Source organism: Crocuta crocuta, unplaced genomic scaffold (assembly GCF_008692635.1).
Source record: "Crocuta crocuta isolate KB4526 unplaced genomic scaffold, BGI_CrCroc_1.0 scaffold217, whole genome shotgun sequence".
NCBI lineage: Eukaryota > Metazoa > Chordata > Mammalia > Carnivora > Hyaenidae > Crocuta > Crocuta crocuta.
Window position 1 is genome coordinate 6,451,411 of NW_027532208.1, and position 15,238 is coordinate 6,466,648.

Below are 15,238 nucleotides of genomic sequence, written 5' to 3' on the forward strand. Positions count from 1 at the left end.
GTTTCTTCTGGGGCCATTAGAACAATGGAGAAGGGCTGTTTGACAAAGAAGGTGAGAGCCATAATCTGGGATAAAACTGGGAAGCAGGGAGAAGTTTGCTATCTACTCTGTTCCTTATTGTTGTGTTCATCATCACCATCATCACCAATTATCATCATCATCATCACTACCAAAATACCCAGTGAAAGTGACATACTAATTGGACAGAACTCAAGATGATCCTTACTCAGGGGATAAGACAGCCACCTGTTTTCTTCTCCTGCTTTTGTTTGTTCCCCTTTCTGAGGAGGATGGTTGAGTGCTATGTTGAGGAAAGAGATCCATTTATAATCCTGCCTGCTCAGGTAAAGCCTCCTGCAACATGAGGAATTATCTTTTTTTTTTAATAGTTTATTATCAAGTTGGTTTCCATATAACACCCAGTGCTCATCCCCACAAGTGCCCTCCTCCATGCCCATCTCCCCCCTACCCCTCTCCCCACCCCCATCAGCCCTCAGTTTGTTCTCAGCATTCAAGAGTCTCTCGTGGTTTGCCTCCCTCCCTCTCCCCCACTATTTTTCCCCTTCTCCCCCATGGTCTTCCTCCATTAAGTTTCACCTAATCCACCTATACGTGCAAACATATGGTATCTGTCCTTCTCTGCCTGACTTATTTCGCTCAGCATAACACCCTCAAGGACCATCCATGTTGCTACACATGGCCAGATTTCATTTTTCCTCATTGCCATGTAGTATTCCATGGTATAGATAAACCACACCTTCTTGATCCATTTGTCAGTTGATGGACACTTAGGCTCTTTCCATGTTTTGGCTTTTGTTGAGAGTGCTGCTATGAACACTGTGGTACATGTGCCCCTATGCATCAGCATTCCTGTAATGAGGGATTATCTTTAACCTCATTTGGAAGAAGGAAAGGGTGTATCTCTGCAAATGTGGCCCCTGATGGCTTCCTGGGTGAAAAGAACAATCTGGGAGGAATTGGGGGCACACAGGAGGAGACTTAGGAGGCAAGAATAGTGCAGCATCAAAATGCCCAAATCATTCAATGAGCATGCTGACGTTGGGTTAGGGCTTGACTGTTGAAAAGCACGGGCATGTGGTTGTTGCTGAGTGCCCAGCGGGAAGTGAAGTCAGAGGTTCAACAACCTGTGTTCAGTGTGCTTAATTCCCAAGAAGCAGAGTCTTTCATTTCACACATCATGTTTGTAACATGTGCTAACTCGGTGGTACCATCTTGAATAAATGCTGTTGGTGATAGCACATTGGAAGAGCCGATGCCCCGTTACCAATTAAACATGAAAACATTTCATTTGCAACACATTTTAGAATCTCCTAATGGCTGGATCAGAAGAGAATGGTTCTACCCTTGAGTACACGAAGATCTGGACCCTGGGGTCACAGTTAACCCTGGTCCGTTCAAGTGCACATGGGTATCTGGTGCCTTCTCAGACACCTGTTTCTTCTCTGGTTTTTCTGCCACTGTCAGACCCTGGTGACACACAACTCTGTGTTTGCAGCCCTGATCTCCTCTAAGCTTCCGGGTCATTTATGTCGTACAGTAATGGTTGTCAAAGTGTAGTCCCCCAGGCCAGCAGTACCACTGGGAGCTTGTTCGAGATGCAGATTTGTGGGCTCCGCTCAGACCTATGAAATCAGGAGCTCTGGGTGTGGGTCCAGCACTCTGTTTTACCCAGCACTCCAGGTAACTCTGATGCTCGCTCAGGTTTGAGAAGCATTGAGCTGGAAGCCTTCTGAGCAGACACACTCGAATGTTCCCTTTGGACCTTCTTGCCTTTATTTGCCACATCCTTGCCTCCCTGGTTCTTTGCTATCAAAACTGGGACTCTTCCCACGTCCCTTTCATTTGATCCTTCCCTCCCCATCATGTTACCCATCCAGTCAACTTCCAGCTCTGGCTGGTTTTCCCTTCTGTAGCCCAGCTGCCCTTTCCCCTTGGCTTCGACCTCCGCTCCCCCATCCCACACCTTCATTATCATGCACCTAAACAAATAGCGGGCTGCCGGAATTGTCCCTGTGACAGATATTTGCTGGATGCCTACCACGGTCCCAGACACTGTCCTAGGCTGGGGTTGGAGTCACCAGCTGTTCACATTGGCCTAGTGCTGAGGGATGTCCCAAAATGCTGACTTCCAGTGGTAAAACCAGAACTGTCCTGGGAAAACTGGGACAGTTGGTCACTCAGTTGGGGTTCAGAATCTGGTAAGACTCGGTATCTGCCCGCAGGTAGCCTGTAGTCTAACTGGTCTGTGTGCGAGAGAGGCCTTTGCTCTTCGTACTCAGTTTCCACACGTCTGTCTACCAGAGTGGCCCATGTCCCTCGTGGTTCCTTGTTACAAGGTAGGCAGTATGTCTCAACCTCACTAGGTTACACTGCGGTAATAACCTCCAACCACAGTGACATACGACCACAGCGATTTTCGTCTTCCTCTGGTAGGGCGGCGCTGGCTGGCTCTCCGTAGCTCTGCTCCACATCCTCTGCATTCTGAGACCTGAGGAGATCTTTGCTGTGACTTTAGGTACCTTGCTAAAGTCAGCGGGATTGGTAATAGCAACTTTTATTTATTTATTGTTTTTCCTTTTTAAATGTTTGTTTATTTTTGAGAGACAGAGAAACAGAGTGTGAGCAAGGGGTGTGGGGAGAGAGAGAGGGAGACACAGAACCTGAAGCAGGCTTTAGGCCCTAAGCTGTGAGCAGAGCCTGTCACCGGGCTCGAACTCACAAGCTGTGAGATCATGACCTGAGCCAAAGTCAGACGCTTAACCGACTGAGCCACCCAGGCACCCCTCTAATAGCACTTTGAAAACTGGCATTAGTTTTGGAATATTTGCTGAGACATAGTTCAGAAAAGAATGGACATTTGGGTTCAGTTGCTTATAATCGGCACATCTTAATTTTGTACAGATTACACACATGGCCATTTATGCCAAGTCCTTCCAAGACTAAGTACTTCTTACTTAAAAAACTAGAATTTGTTCTCCCTTTTTAGAGGGGAACACTGATATTTAAGTTTTAAGAGCCTGTCACCTCATATACATAAAACGGAAATATGACTGTAAGAGACAATGTAGGAAATGAGTAATTATGTATTTTATTTTATATGCCAGTCTACTTTATTGTGAAAAGATTAGAGGTTTGAATCAGGACTTATGGAAACTTCGAGTAAAATATCTATCTCGGCTGTTAACTGTAGGGGTGAAATAGGAATTGCTCAGTGTAGCAGTTAGATGACTGGACTAATAAACACGGTTAAAACAACCACCTAAGGAAAACCGAAATTTTAAAAAATAAAATGTGCAGATTCGCAATTTGTTGGGATGAGTACTGGGTGTTGTATGTAAGCAATGAACCATGAGAATCTACCCCTAAAACCAAGAGCACACACTGTATGTGAGCTAATTAGCATAATTGTTATAGCTATGTTATATATGTTAGCTCTATTAAAAAAAGAAAAGAAAATCTGCAGATTAACAATCTGTTGCTAAAGCGAGGCTGTTTTTATTTATGTATTTGATGCAGTTCTAGTGACTCCTAGATGTCCTCCAATTCCCCGTTTTTTTTTTCTTTTTAAATTTTTCTTTCTGGGGCACCTGGGTGGCTTAGTCGGTTAAGCGTCCGACTTTCACTTAGGTCATGATCTCGCAGTTCGTGGGTTCAAGTCCCGCGTCAGGCTCTGTGATGACTGCCAGCTCAGAGCCTGGAGCCTGTTTCAGTCTGTGACTCCCTCTCTCTCTGACCCTCCCCTGCTCACACTGTCTCTCTCTCTCTCTCTCTCTCTCTCCTAGAAATAAATAAAACATTTAAAAAAAAATAAATTTTTCTTTCTTTTTTTAAATATAATTTATTGTCAAGTTAGCTAACATACAGTGTCCACAGCGTGCTCTTGGCTTTGGGGGGTAGGTTCCCGTGATTCATCGCTTTCTCCCTGTTTTTAAAATCCAGGAATTTTAGTTATGGGTTACAGGTCAGGGGACCATGAAATAATTGTATTATTAACTAAAAACATGGTTGGGTGGTGCATTTAGGGCCATCCAAGGGTTTGGAGTGACTGCTCCATCTACAGTTGACTGGGATGGGGCAGGGGGTGACAGGTCCCGTGACTGGGGTGGGACAGGGGGTGACAGGACACGGAGGATCGGAGGCTGCTTCCCATCGATTGTTACTTTCCTTGCTCTATATCATTGAAGATCTGCTTCTGGCTTGAAACTGCAGAAATGGCAAAACGCAGACAATTTTAAAATAACAAATGCCAATCAATGTTGAAGTGAGAAGCACACGTTCTGTCTCTGCAGTCTGAAGTGACAGGGCGCAGGTCCCCGTCTAGGGCCATTTTTGAGGCTCAGGGAGAAGAGCCCGGCAGTGGCTGTTAAAGGGTCCTCGCAGATATGACGTCATCTCTTTTGCTCATAGCCCATTGGCCAGAATAGGTCACATATCTAAGCCGGCCCTTCACTGGGGTTGAGGGAGGGAGGGAGGGCACCCTCTGCAGGCAGCATGGTAAAAAGTGGGATGTCTCCAGTGAGGGGTGAGAGTAACTGGGAACAGGGGCACCTTCCCTCAGGGACAGGGAGATCCCACTCTGCAGCTTCAGAAGTGTTAGTAGAACCCAGGTCTTCTGCCCTGGTGCTCAGTAACCTTCAGCGCAGTGTCGGGCTGATCCAGATGCTTCCATAGGCAGGCCACCAGGCCCGCTGAGGGAAGCATGGCCCCCAGTGTAGGACACAGTGGAGCTTAGAGGTAGGGCGTGAAGCAAGACCCTCCGGGCTAGACACCTGACTGCCACCAGCTAGCTGTGGGACCCGGGGCAAGCCACTTAACCTGTCTGGGCCTCAGTTTCCTGATTTGTCAGATACTGATCATACTGTCTACTTCCCAGGACCATTGCGAGGTTTCCGTCAGTCGGCCTGGTCTGTGTGGAATGTTTAGAATGGTTCCTAGCGTGTAGTAAGTGCTCCATAAATATCAGCTACCATTAGACCAGTAGGAAAAACAATGTGTGCTCCGAGATCAGCGAGGACAACGTGTAGTCAGAGTGACTTTTGATAAGGTGGCGTAAGGATGGTACAAGAGCTGAGAGGAAGGAGAGAGCCTTACCCCCAGGAGAAATCAGGGAAGGCTTCTCGGGAGAGGCGGCACTTGATCTGGTAAGACTCCATGGGTAACCAGACTTCCTGCCAGCGACCAAGGGCATTCCCGGAGGAGAACGGCATCGGTAGATGCTTGGAGGGGTGAAGCTCGGAAGCGTATCTGAAAGCTGTGGCAAGTCAGTCCCATTTGGCTTCAGCCTGTATGGCGTGTGCAAAAGCAATGGAGGCAGTAAATGGCCCAGGGTATATTTTATTGCTCGTTTTAAATAGAAAGATGAGATGAGCCAACAGGTAATTCAATAGCTGGAAATGAAAAGAGATGGGAGGCAGGCCGAGTGTTCTCATTATTCTTCCAAATAATGCAGAGGAATGGGATTTTCACTTGACTCTTTTCCAAAGCCTGAGCTCTGTTCTAAGCAGAGAGATTAATGCCCCGGCTTACGAGAGCCATCTTTTCCTTCTCAAATATGGGAAACGATCCTTTCCTATGTCTGCCTTGGAGACACATGCTAGCAGGGAAGTCTGACCATCTGCTTTCTCCTAAGCTGGCAGAGCGGCACCTTGAACCTGGAGCCAGGTCCCTGCCTGTCTCCCCCTGTAGCCCTGAGCAGGCAGGCTAGCTGGGAGGCAGGATGCTGCCTACCTTGGCTTCTAATTAGTTCTCGCCCACCATTGCTAACCAATTCAATTAGATCCCTTTTAAGGAATCAATTAAATAATCAATTAAAACAACTGAAATAGTCACACACACCAAGAAGCTAGTGAAAGGCTTATTAAAGCCCGGCCATCAAGGGCAGAAGCGAACCATCTTGGGGAAGAAAATTCAGCTCCTGCAGAAGAAACCAGAGGCATCAATCGGAGCCCCGAGGGGGAAATGAAAATGCTGAGCCCCTCTTGGAGCCAGGAAGGCCTTACCTTGGCTGATGCTGTCAGCACAAAAGAGAGGCCTGGTGCTTTCTGGGGAAGAGGCCCCCAGATTCTGAATTCTTGCTTCAGGCCCCTCAGGCCGAGATCCCCCCTGGGCCACGGCCAGAGCTGCACTGAACGCTTACAGCTGCACGATCTGACTGGGGCAGGCCACTCCCGTGCCTCAGTTTCCATCTGAGCCCCAGCCTGCCCGGGGCCCACACTGTAGCTATGTTGCTTCTGTTCATTCTCTGTAGTCCTGGGGTCTGTGCCAGTTGGGGGCTGGGCGCGCCTCCGGAGAGAGATTTAACTTCCGCTTCCCTGTGTTGCAGGGCCGAGCCAGTCCTATCCCGAATCCAGGAGAATCGGAAGCGAGTGATCCTCCCGTCCATCGACAACATCAAACAGGACACCTTCGAGGTGCAGCGCTACGAGAACTCGGCCCACGGCTACAGCTGGGAGCTGTGGTGCATGTACATCAGCCCCCCGAAAGACTGGTGGGACGCCGGAGACCCCTCTCTCCCCATCAGGTCTGTGGCAGGCAAGCTCTTGGTGGCCGTCCGTCCCCAGATCCCAGGGACACAGGAGCCCCTGGGGGAGGGAGTCTAGGAGGGACCCCCTGGGGCAGACCCCCATACAAAAGCTGCCTTAGGAATTGAGGGCATCTTATCAGCATGGTTTTCTCGCATTTTGCATTTTCTGCATTTTGCTGCTTTAGCTCAAGTTTTCAGGGGCAGCTCATCAAACAGCAATACCGAGAGGCTTAAATGATAGGAACATGCCCCTCCCTTTATTCTCCCTTCCGTCTTCATGTCTGCTGAGCTGTGTCAAGGAGCTGTGCGGTTCGAAAGGTGTTCATTCCTGGGGATTTCTCATACTTGCAACCTCCCCCCTCCCCCTTTCCACACTATTTGTGTGACTCCGGGAGCAGCTGGAGGGCCTTGCGCAGCTCTGCATGACCCTTGTCCAGGTCTCACCCTGCTGCCTCCCGGAGATGAGGCGATCAGTACCCCCCACCCTCTCCGTGCGGTCATCGGGGCTCGCATCTAAAGGATGTTGAATGACGTAGGTTGATTTTGATGTTGTATTCACGTCCCATGGCTGTTGCGACAAATTACTACCGATGTGGTGGCGGGAAGCCACGCGGATGTATTCTCTTCCATTCTGAAGGCCAGAAGTCCGAGGTGAGCTTTACAGAGCTAGACTCAAGGTGTGTGCAGGGTGGAGGTCCTTCTGGAAGCCCTAGAGCAGAATCCATTTCGTGCCTCTTCCAGCTTCCGGAGGCCCTCATTCCTCAGTTTGTGGCCCCACCACATCCCTCTTCCTCCCCTACTGTCCTCGTCACATGCCCATTGTCTCCCTTTGACGTTCTTGCTTCCGTTGTGATGGGCCCTTGTGATGGCACGTATGGTCCGCGTGGATAATGTGAGATACTCCCCTCACCCAAGCTGAATCACACCTGCGATGTGCTCCTCCCCACATAAGGTAACATCTACAGGTTCCAGAGATTAGGGTGTGGGGTTTTGTGCGGGGAGGGGGACATCGTTCAGCCCCCCACAGATGCTCTGATTTTTAACCAACATGGTACCTGAGTTGTGCGGGGCTTTCTGTGAGTTCTACTGACAGGCCAAACCGGCTTGCAGCTGTCGTGGTTCTGTCTTAAGTTAGAAGACGAGGAAAATGCTCTTCTCCCTTGGCTTAGTTTTAAGGCAGTGTTTGTTGGTATCAAGGGGGAATAGCAAGAAGGAACTGCGGAATAGGAGAAGTTTCTCCAAGTAGTTACGAAGTCCTTACTTGTGGCATTTTGAATAACTTCCTTCATTTTCCTGCTCAAATGGAAAGGTAAAGAATTAGTAGCATCAGAGTGGAGCTGCCCGCAGCAAATTTGTGCAACATCCTTGTGATGTTTGGGGCCAGTACCTTCCTCCACCAGAGATGTCTCATGACTCAGTCTCCATCCCAACCTAGACATTCAGTGTCCTGGTACAATGCCGCAGGGCCACATTCTTGGACCCTTACAAATAATTATGTAGGCTCACCACTAAGCTGTTTTCTGAGAAGCAAAGCATAACCTTTGGTATATTAAAATTTAATGGGTGGAGTACCACCTCATGTCCATTAGGATGGCGACTGTCAAACAGATAAACAAAACAGCAGAAAACAAGTGCTGGCGAGGATGTGGAGAAATCTGAACCCCCGAGTATTGCACGTGGGAATGCAAAATCACATAGCTGCTATGGAAGCCAGTGTGGAAATCCCTCAAAGCATTACAAATAGAATTACTCTGTGTCCAGCCATTTCACATCTGGGTAACATACCCAAAAGAATTGAAAGCAGGCCCTCAAAGAGATTTTTGCACACCCATGTTCACAACATTATTCACAATAGCCAAAAGATGGAAGTCACTCAGGTGTCCACCAGCAGATGAATGGATGGGTGCAACGTGGTCTATACACACAGCAGAATATCATTCAGCCTTAAAAAAGGAAGGAAACTCTGACACATGCTATGGCACGGATAAACCTTAGGGACGTTATGGTAGGTGAAATAAACCAGCTACCAAAGACAGATACTATATGATTCCACTCATACAAGGCACCTAGAATGGCCAAATTCATAGAGGCAGGTAGGAGAAGGGTGGTGGTCAGAGGCTGAGAAGAAGAGAGGATGGGGATGTTGTTACTTCATGGGTCTAGAGTTTCAGTTTTGCGAGATGAAAAACGTTCTGGAAATTGGTTGCACAATAACATGAAGTGAACACTACTGAACTGAACACAAGTAGTGCTTCCTCCCTGACACACAGGGAGGCTGACCTTGACTGATAAGAGAATGGGGGTGTGACTGTGATGATAGCCACAAGAGGGAAAGAAGTGGATGCAGTATAATGCTGTAAGATGCTCCCCAAAACATAACTCTTCCCCACGGATAAAAGGCGCTAGGCAAAAATGTAGCTTATATTTTATGAGTTACAGAAATATTAACAGATGATTAATATGCACTTAAAAGAGACTCAAGAAAATAGAGTCGTGATCACGAGTCATTAATATTATGAGTCTGATGCACAAAACAGAATCCAATACCAGTGATCTGTTTTTAATGTATCCTAACTTATGAAATGCTTAATTTGTTCATAGTTGATGGAGATACTTAATTGTAGGAAGATTTTTTTTATGGCCCTTCTGATGCTATTATGCAGATGCAATGTGAGTTCTTAAATGTTGGTACATGGGGGCTTCCCCCTCCCCACTGTGATCCTAATATTTTAATAGTAATGATTTTATTCTGGTGAAGGATGGAGTGAGGAGAACATTTTCACAATCCGAATGGCATTAGACTAGATGAAGCTGTAGATACAGAGTCTTCCCAGCAGACAACATAATGTAGGGGATTTTTCCATTAAGAAAATGTATATCCTTTGTTTTACTTCTTCCCCTTTTTCTTTGTTTAGTTTTGTGTTTTCTCCTGCCTGGTAAACAGTTCATTTCCCAAGTTTTAGGCGAGGAGAGTGCACAGGTGAGAGAGAGCAGAGTCCAAGTATAAGGGTGGGGGGTGGGAACTGAAGAGAAGGCAGCTACTACCAGCCCCGCCCCGTGTGATGGTGCGGGGGTGGGGGACACGGGGACACAGGCTGGCATTTGTTAGGTCCTCAGACTTTTAAGAGTAAACACAAGTCCAGATCATTGCAGGAAATCTTCTGACTTCTAAACGTGGCCCAAAAAAAAATACCTCTTCTTCAAAGCTCTGAGGGAGACATGTGTCATTCCCGGAACAGCCGTAGTCCATGCCTCTCACTCTGGGAGCCATGGGCATCACGTGAATGGAGAACTTGGGGACAGTGTGAGTCAGATTTTTGGAGCTTGAGTTAAGCCATGTGTGGTCCTGTGGTCACCTCCATTCTGTCGCTGCCCTCTGCTCCTGAGATTCTCCAGTGAAAGACCTTGAGGAGCCCTGACCCCACTCTTCCCTCTCAGGGGAGGGTCTCAAATCTGTGTCTTAAGCCCCGATTTTTCTCCGAAGTGTCACATCAGTAACCCATCATCAGAGCAGTGGATTTTAATGTTTTCATGTCAAAGGCCTCTTGGATCATCTAATGAAAGGCATAGATCATAACCCTGAACATGTACAAGCAGACAGAACCTGGCGTGCAATTTCATACAGTATATGAATGCCTTAATGGTCCACAGGGCTTATATTAAGAACCATTGCTAGATGTTTCTACTTGGCTCTCCCAACTGGAGAGCCTCTCTTTCCTGTTCTTTATCTCCCACAAGACTATATACTTTAGGAATCCAGGGCTGTGGCTTTAAGAAGCCAGCAGCTGTATCCCCAGTGGCTAATTACTCCCTGGCACTTAGTAGGTTTGCTGAAAATCTGTAGCAAATGAATGAATGGGTGAATGACATCTGAGGCTCTGAAGAGAGGTCAAGACTAGCGATTTAGTGAGATTGCCCAGAGGTCCATTAGAGAAAGACAAGGAGAACCCCAATATTTCTGGGATGGAGGGAGCCTACCTAAGGGCAACCAACAAGTAATGATGAATGGTCAGAGGGGGATGAGGACGACCTGTGGAGTCCAAGACTTAAGAACCAGAAGACCGGGGGTGCCTGGGTATCTCAGTCGGTTAAGCACCGACTTCAGCTCAGGTCATGATCTCACGGTTCGTGGGTTCGAGCCCCGCACTGGGCTCTGTGCTGACAGCCATCTCAGAGCCTGGAGCCTGTTTCAGATTCTGTGTCTCCCTCTCTCTCTGACCCTCCCCTGCTCACCCTGTCTCTCTCTGTCTCTCTCTGTCTCTCTCTCACACAAATAAATAAAAAACATTAAAAAAATAAAAAATAAATAAAATGCAAACACGATTACATCTCTCCCTTGCTCAAAAAAGCTGTAAAAGAAAAAGAACAAGAAGACCGTTGGCTTTTAAGGGATCAGCTCATCATAGCTTTGTTGAAACCATTTTAAGGGAGTATTGGAGTCTGAAGCTGGTTGGCAGTGGGTGGAGGAATGAATGAGACATGAAGAAGTGGGGGAGTTGAGTGCAGATTATGCTTCTGAGATGTTTGGGGTAGACTCAGAGAGGTGAGGCGTAGAAACCCTGAAGGAGAGTAAAGTTCAAGTGATGTGTTATTTATTGATTTATAGAGTAATTTTTTTAAATGTTTGTTTGTTTATGAGACAGAGAGAGCGACCAGGAGAGGGGTGGTGGTGGCGGGGAATCCCAAACAGACTCTGCACTGTCAGTGCAGAGCACAACACAGGGCTCAAACTCACCAACCGTGAGATCATGACCTGAGCCAAAATCAAGAGTCAGATACTTAACTAACTGAGCCACCCAAGCACCCATCTTCATTCCTTTTTATAGTGAGCTTTAATTATGACCACCTTTAAAGCGGCCACAGGCCCACATTCTTTCTGGGTCCTGTGTCCAGGTTCCAGGATGCGAATACCTTTGTCCTGCATGGGAGGGGAGAGGTGACTTCCCAGCCACCAGGCTCCCTCCCTCTATCTCACATGCCCCTTACCCTTTGCTAAGCCTGAGTCAGGCAGCCTTGAGGATGTTTCTTGTTGCAGGCAGCACCGATCGCTGGGCTTGGGGTCAGATGGGTGGATCCCCACTCCCTCCGGGAAGCACCTTGCTCCAAGGAGGCTCTTCTGACAGCCCTCTCCTGAACCTCACTTCCTCATCAGCCGTCTCGTGAACTTTCTGCATGATCTCCTCGAATATGGGATCTGTCGTCTGAACATTCTCTTCCCAAATGAGGACAGGAGGAGTGCTGTTTCAACACAGGACGTAGAGTTGAGGGCACTGGGCAAGGAGGGGCAAGATCTGAAGACATAGGAGGGAGGGAAGGGGCTGGTTGGAAACAAAGGACCCTGCAGAGCACGGAGGAGGTCAGGTCCAGAACATGAACAGTAATTTGGTCTTGAAGAGCAAGAATAGCGAGCTCGTGCTTTATGACCCACATTTGCCTCGGGAAAAAGGAGAAATCACTCTGAAGAGCGGGGGTTACAGGAAGGTGATAAAGCTCTGGAATGACTTCCAGAAGGGATAGGAATGGGTGAGCCGACCAAGAACAAAAACGTCATTGATGGCGATTTTGAGGGTCCGGGACTATACATTCGACAAATTTTCCATGAGAATTCCCTGACAAAGAAAAAGCTACTGTGAATACAGTTGTACTTTGATAGCCCTTAAATTGTATTATTTATAACATTACGTGCATATACGTGAAAAATAGTAGCAAGAATAAGGACGAGGGGATATCATTGATGTAGCCTGGAGGTACCTGGGTCAGGTGCACCATGAATTCATGGAAACTTAGCTTAGCTCAGCAGTCCTCGGAGGTGTGTAGGCTCACAGCTTGGGAAGTGCTGATCTCTACAGTTCTTTCCAGCTGTAAAATCCCTGTGACTTTCACCAGGAGGCAAGAGTCTGAGCTGTCGCCAGAGATGGGACATTTTACAGCACATTGCTTTCAGGGCAGTGTCTGAAGCTGAGTCAGGCGCCTTCTGGGAGGTGCCTGCCGGCTCTGTGTTAGGTGACCCTGTAATTAGTGGCATTCCTCATTAATAGCTAATTCATGCCGATGATTAATAATTAGCAATCCTAAATCCAACATATAATCTGATAATAATTATAAGGTATAGGAGCCATTAGAGGCTATTAGATTCTCAGTACAAAGGGCTGTTCTGAATACGTGTGGTTGCTGGTATCTCAGATTCTATACACAAATGTATATAAAGAAGAAGGTTTTATTTTTTTTTTTCCCCTCCCTAGAGGAATATGACTGGCTTACACAAGGGGAAATCCTTATGCAAAGATTCAGATTTTCCTAGACTTTTAAATAGAGATATCTTCTCTATGCATCAGCAGATATATTTTTGGCATCAATTGTGTGCTGGGCATTGTGGGAACTTTTGGGGGGACGGTGTTGCTAAATGACATGATCCTCCTGAAGGAGATCATAGGCTGGTTGGAGACATGAGCGCCCTTCAGCCCAGGGAAGTGTGCATTTATGGGAGGAAAGGAACTTTGTGAGAGGGGGCGGTTGGGAGGGCTTGTAAACACCATAACTAATGTTGGAATTTTCTAGGCACTGGGCATTAATCTTCTGCTTTACACATTGCAAATCCATTTGCAGCTGATGCTAGCCCTTGGAGGTGTTACTATGATCTCCATTTTCCAAGCAGGGCTGCTGAAGCATGAGGGCGAGCACTCTGCCCAAGGTCACACACTCTGTGGGACAGGAAGCTGGGATTCCAGTTCGAGGTACCTAGTGGCTCCACTCGTACCCACTGCACTGTCTGTCCTGTGTGGGGAAATGTGTGGGGCCTTGCAGTCCGGCATGATATACTTGAGACAACACAATCAGAGGCCCAGTAGTGAAAATGGGTGTGTTTGGGGTCCCAAACCACCCTCAGATTTGATGATTCGCTAGGACTCTCACACCTTAGAAAAGCCATAATAGGTACACGGCCTGGACTATACTACGGACAATGCTCAGAAATCTGTGGCTCAAACAGTCATGCTCATGATTACCGGTTTGTTACAGCAAAAGGGTACGGATTAAAATCAGTGAAGGAAAGAGATGCCTAGGACAGTGTCTAGGAGAAACTGGGTGTGAGCTGTTGGATGTCCTCTCCCACGGAGTTGCGTGGGTGGTACTTCGTGTCCCAGCGGTGACCGGTAACAGTAGGTCTGAAGCATGGTCAGCTCACCTGAGCCTGCAAGGTCTTTAGTGGGGGTCAGTCACGTAGGCACGGAGCACCATGTGACTAACCTTGGCTACCCAGTCTCCAGCTTCCCACACCCAGAGCTTAAACTAGCCCAGTCCAGGGCCTCTGGGAGGCAAAATCACTCTTACCAGCCAGGCTGTCTTGATGCCTTATTAGTTTTCTCCTCGGGCCCTGACCAGAACCAGTCCTTTCTTTGGGACGTGCAGGGTTTGGGCAACACAAGTCCATTGAGTTAGCCATTCGCCACACCATGAGGTTGGGGTATTTTGGGTGTGGTGAGGAGGCTGAAGGTAGGGAATGTGCATTAAAAAGGAGAGGAAAGACAGGAGACCAAGTAGATTAAAATGGGAAGTCCACTTGGTGAAGAGTTCTAAAAACCAAACAGAAGAGGCCAGACTCAATCCAGTGGTCCAATGAGGTAGATTAAAGCTGGATAAAACACCAGTCAGGGAGGCAAGAAGAAGAAGAGCAGTTGTCTAGCCCTGGGGAAGGGGCGGGGAGAAGAGAGACTGATGATGAGTACAGGGCTTTTTGGGGGAGCGATAAAAATGTCCTAAAATTGATTTTGGTGATGATTGCGCAACTCTGAACATACCAAACACTGTTGAATTGTGCACTTTAAATAGACGATTTGAATGGAATGTGAATTCTATCTTAGGAGCTGATGGCCATCAGCAGATGGCCAATCTTGCAACAAAATGAAGACATTTGGGTATTAACTCTTGGCTCCTGGTCTTGTGTGGTCCCCCTTTCAAGGGAAATAGGGCAGAGCAGAGCATGGCAGCCAATTAAACTGGGGTCAAATTCCAGAGTGGCAGAATCTGTCATAGAGTCACAAGTAGAGGTTCAGAAGATGAGGCAGGTCCTCGGCAGAAGGTGACCATCTCACTGAGCCAGGGCCTCAATGTGTTGACCAACCCGGACTGTGTGTATGGCGCTGGCCAATTGCAACATGTGTGGGTAAGGATAGATTAAAGACCACAGTGGTTAGGACTTCCCTTTGGGTCTAGGAAAGAAGAGTCATAAAAGGAATCTAGCTCCAGGGCCATCTGATGTCTGTCCCAGTTCAGAAAGAGAGAAATCACAGAAGAACTCTACCTTCTTTTCCTGCCTTGCGATCTCCCAGTAATGGAGGAATGACCCATTCGATTTTGCCACCAATAGGGTCTGTGTCATCAGGCAGGTCACTCCCCCTCTATGTAGACAAGCTTGTCATTTTCTTATCCATAAACCACACGCAGCGTGTAAAGGTGTATTTTTCCCGGAGAAGACAATTTCTGTAACACAGCTTCGGGTTCCTCTGATGAAAAGCACTCATTGTAAACTCTCTGATGTTCCGGCAGGAGGTGTCGTAGGTAATCAGTTACAGCAAAGAGTTTTACTACAGAAGCAAGACGTGAGGCAATTTACAGTTAAAAACAACAGCCCGCCGCAAAACCCAGTTTGCTTTCCTCAGGGGCCAGTCCTGGGCGGGGGGAGGGCAGTTAGTTGAT

The 15,238-nt window shown here is 47.6% G+C and overlaps 1 protein-coding gene across 2 annotated transcripts in view; it reads left to right on the forward strand.

Moving 5' to 3' along the window:
• GALNT17 (polypeptide N-acetylgalactosaminyltransferase 17) overlaps positions 1-15,238 on the forward strand; it is a 440,178-nt gene that overhangs the window by 226,898 nt on the left and 198,042 nt on the right. For both annotated transcript variants that reach the window (XM_077777925.1, XM_077777924.1), the window contains exon 5: positions 6,344-6,540. In XM_077777925.1, the coding sequence (XP_077634051.1) occupies positions 6,344-6,540 (197 nt within the window). The remainder of the gene's footprint in view (positions 1-6,343; positions 6,541-15,238) is intronic.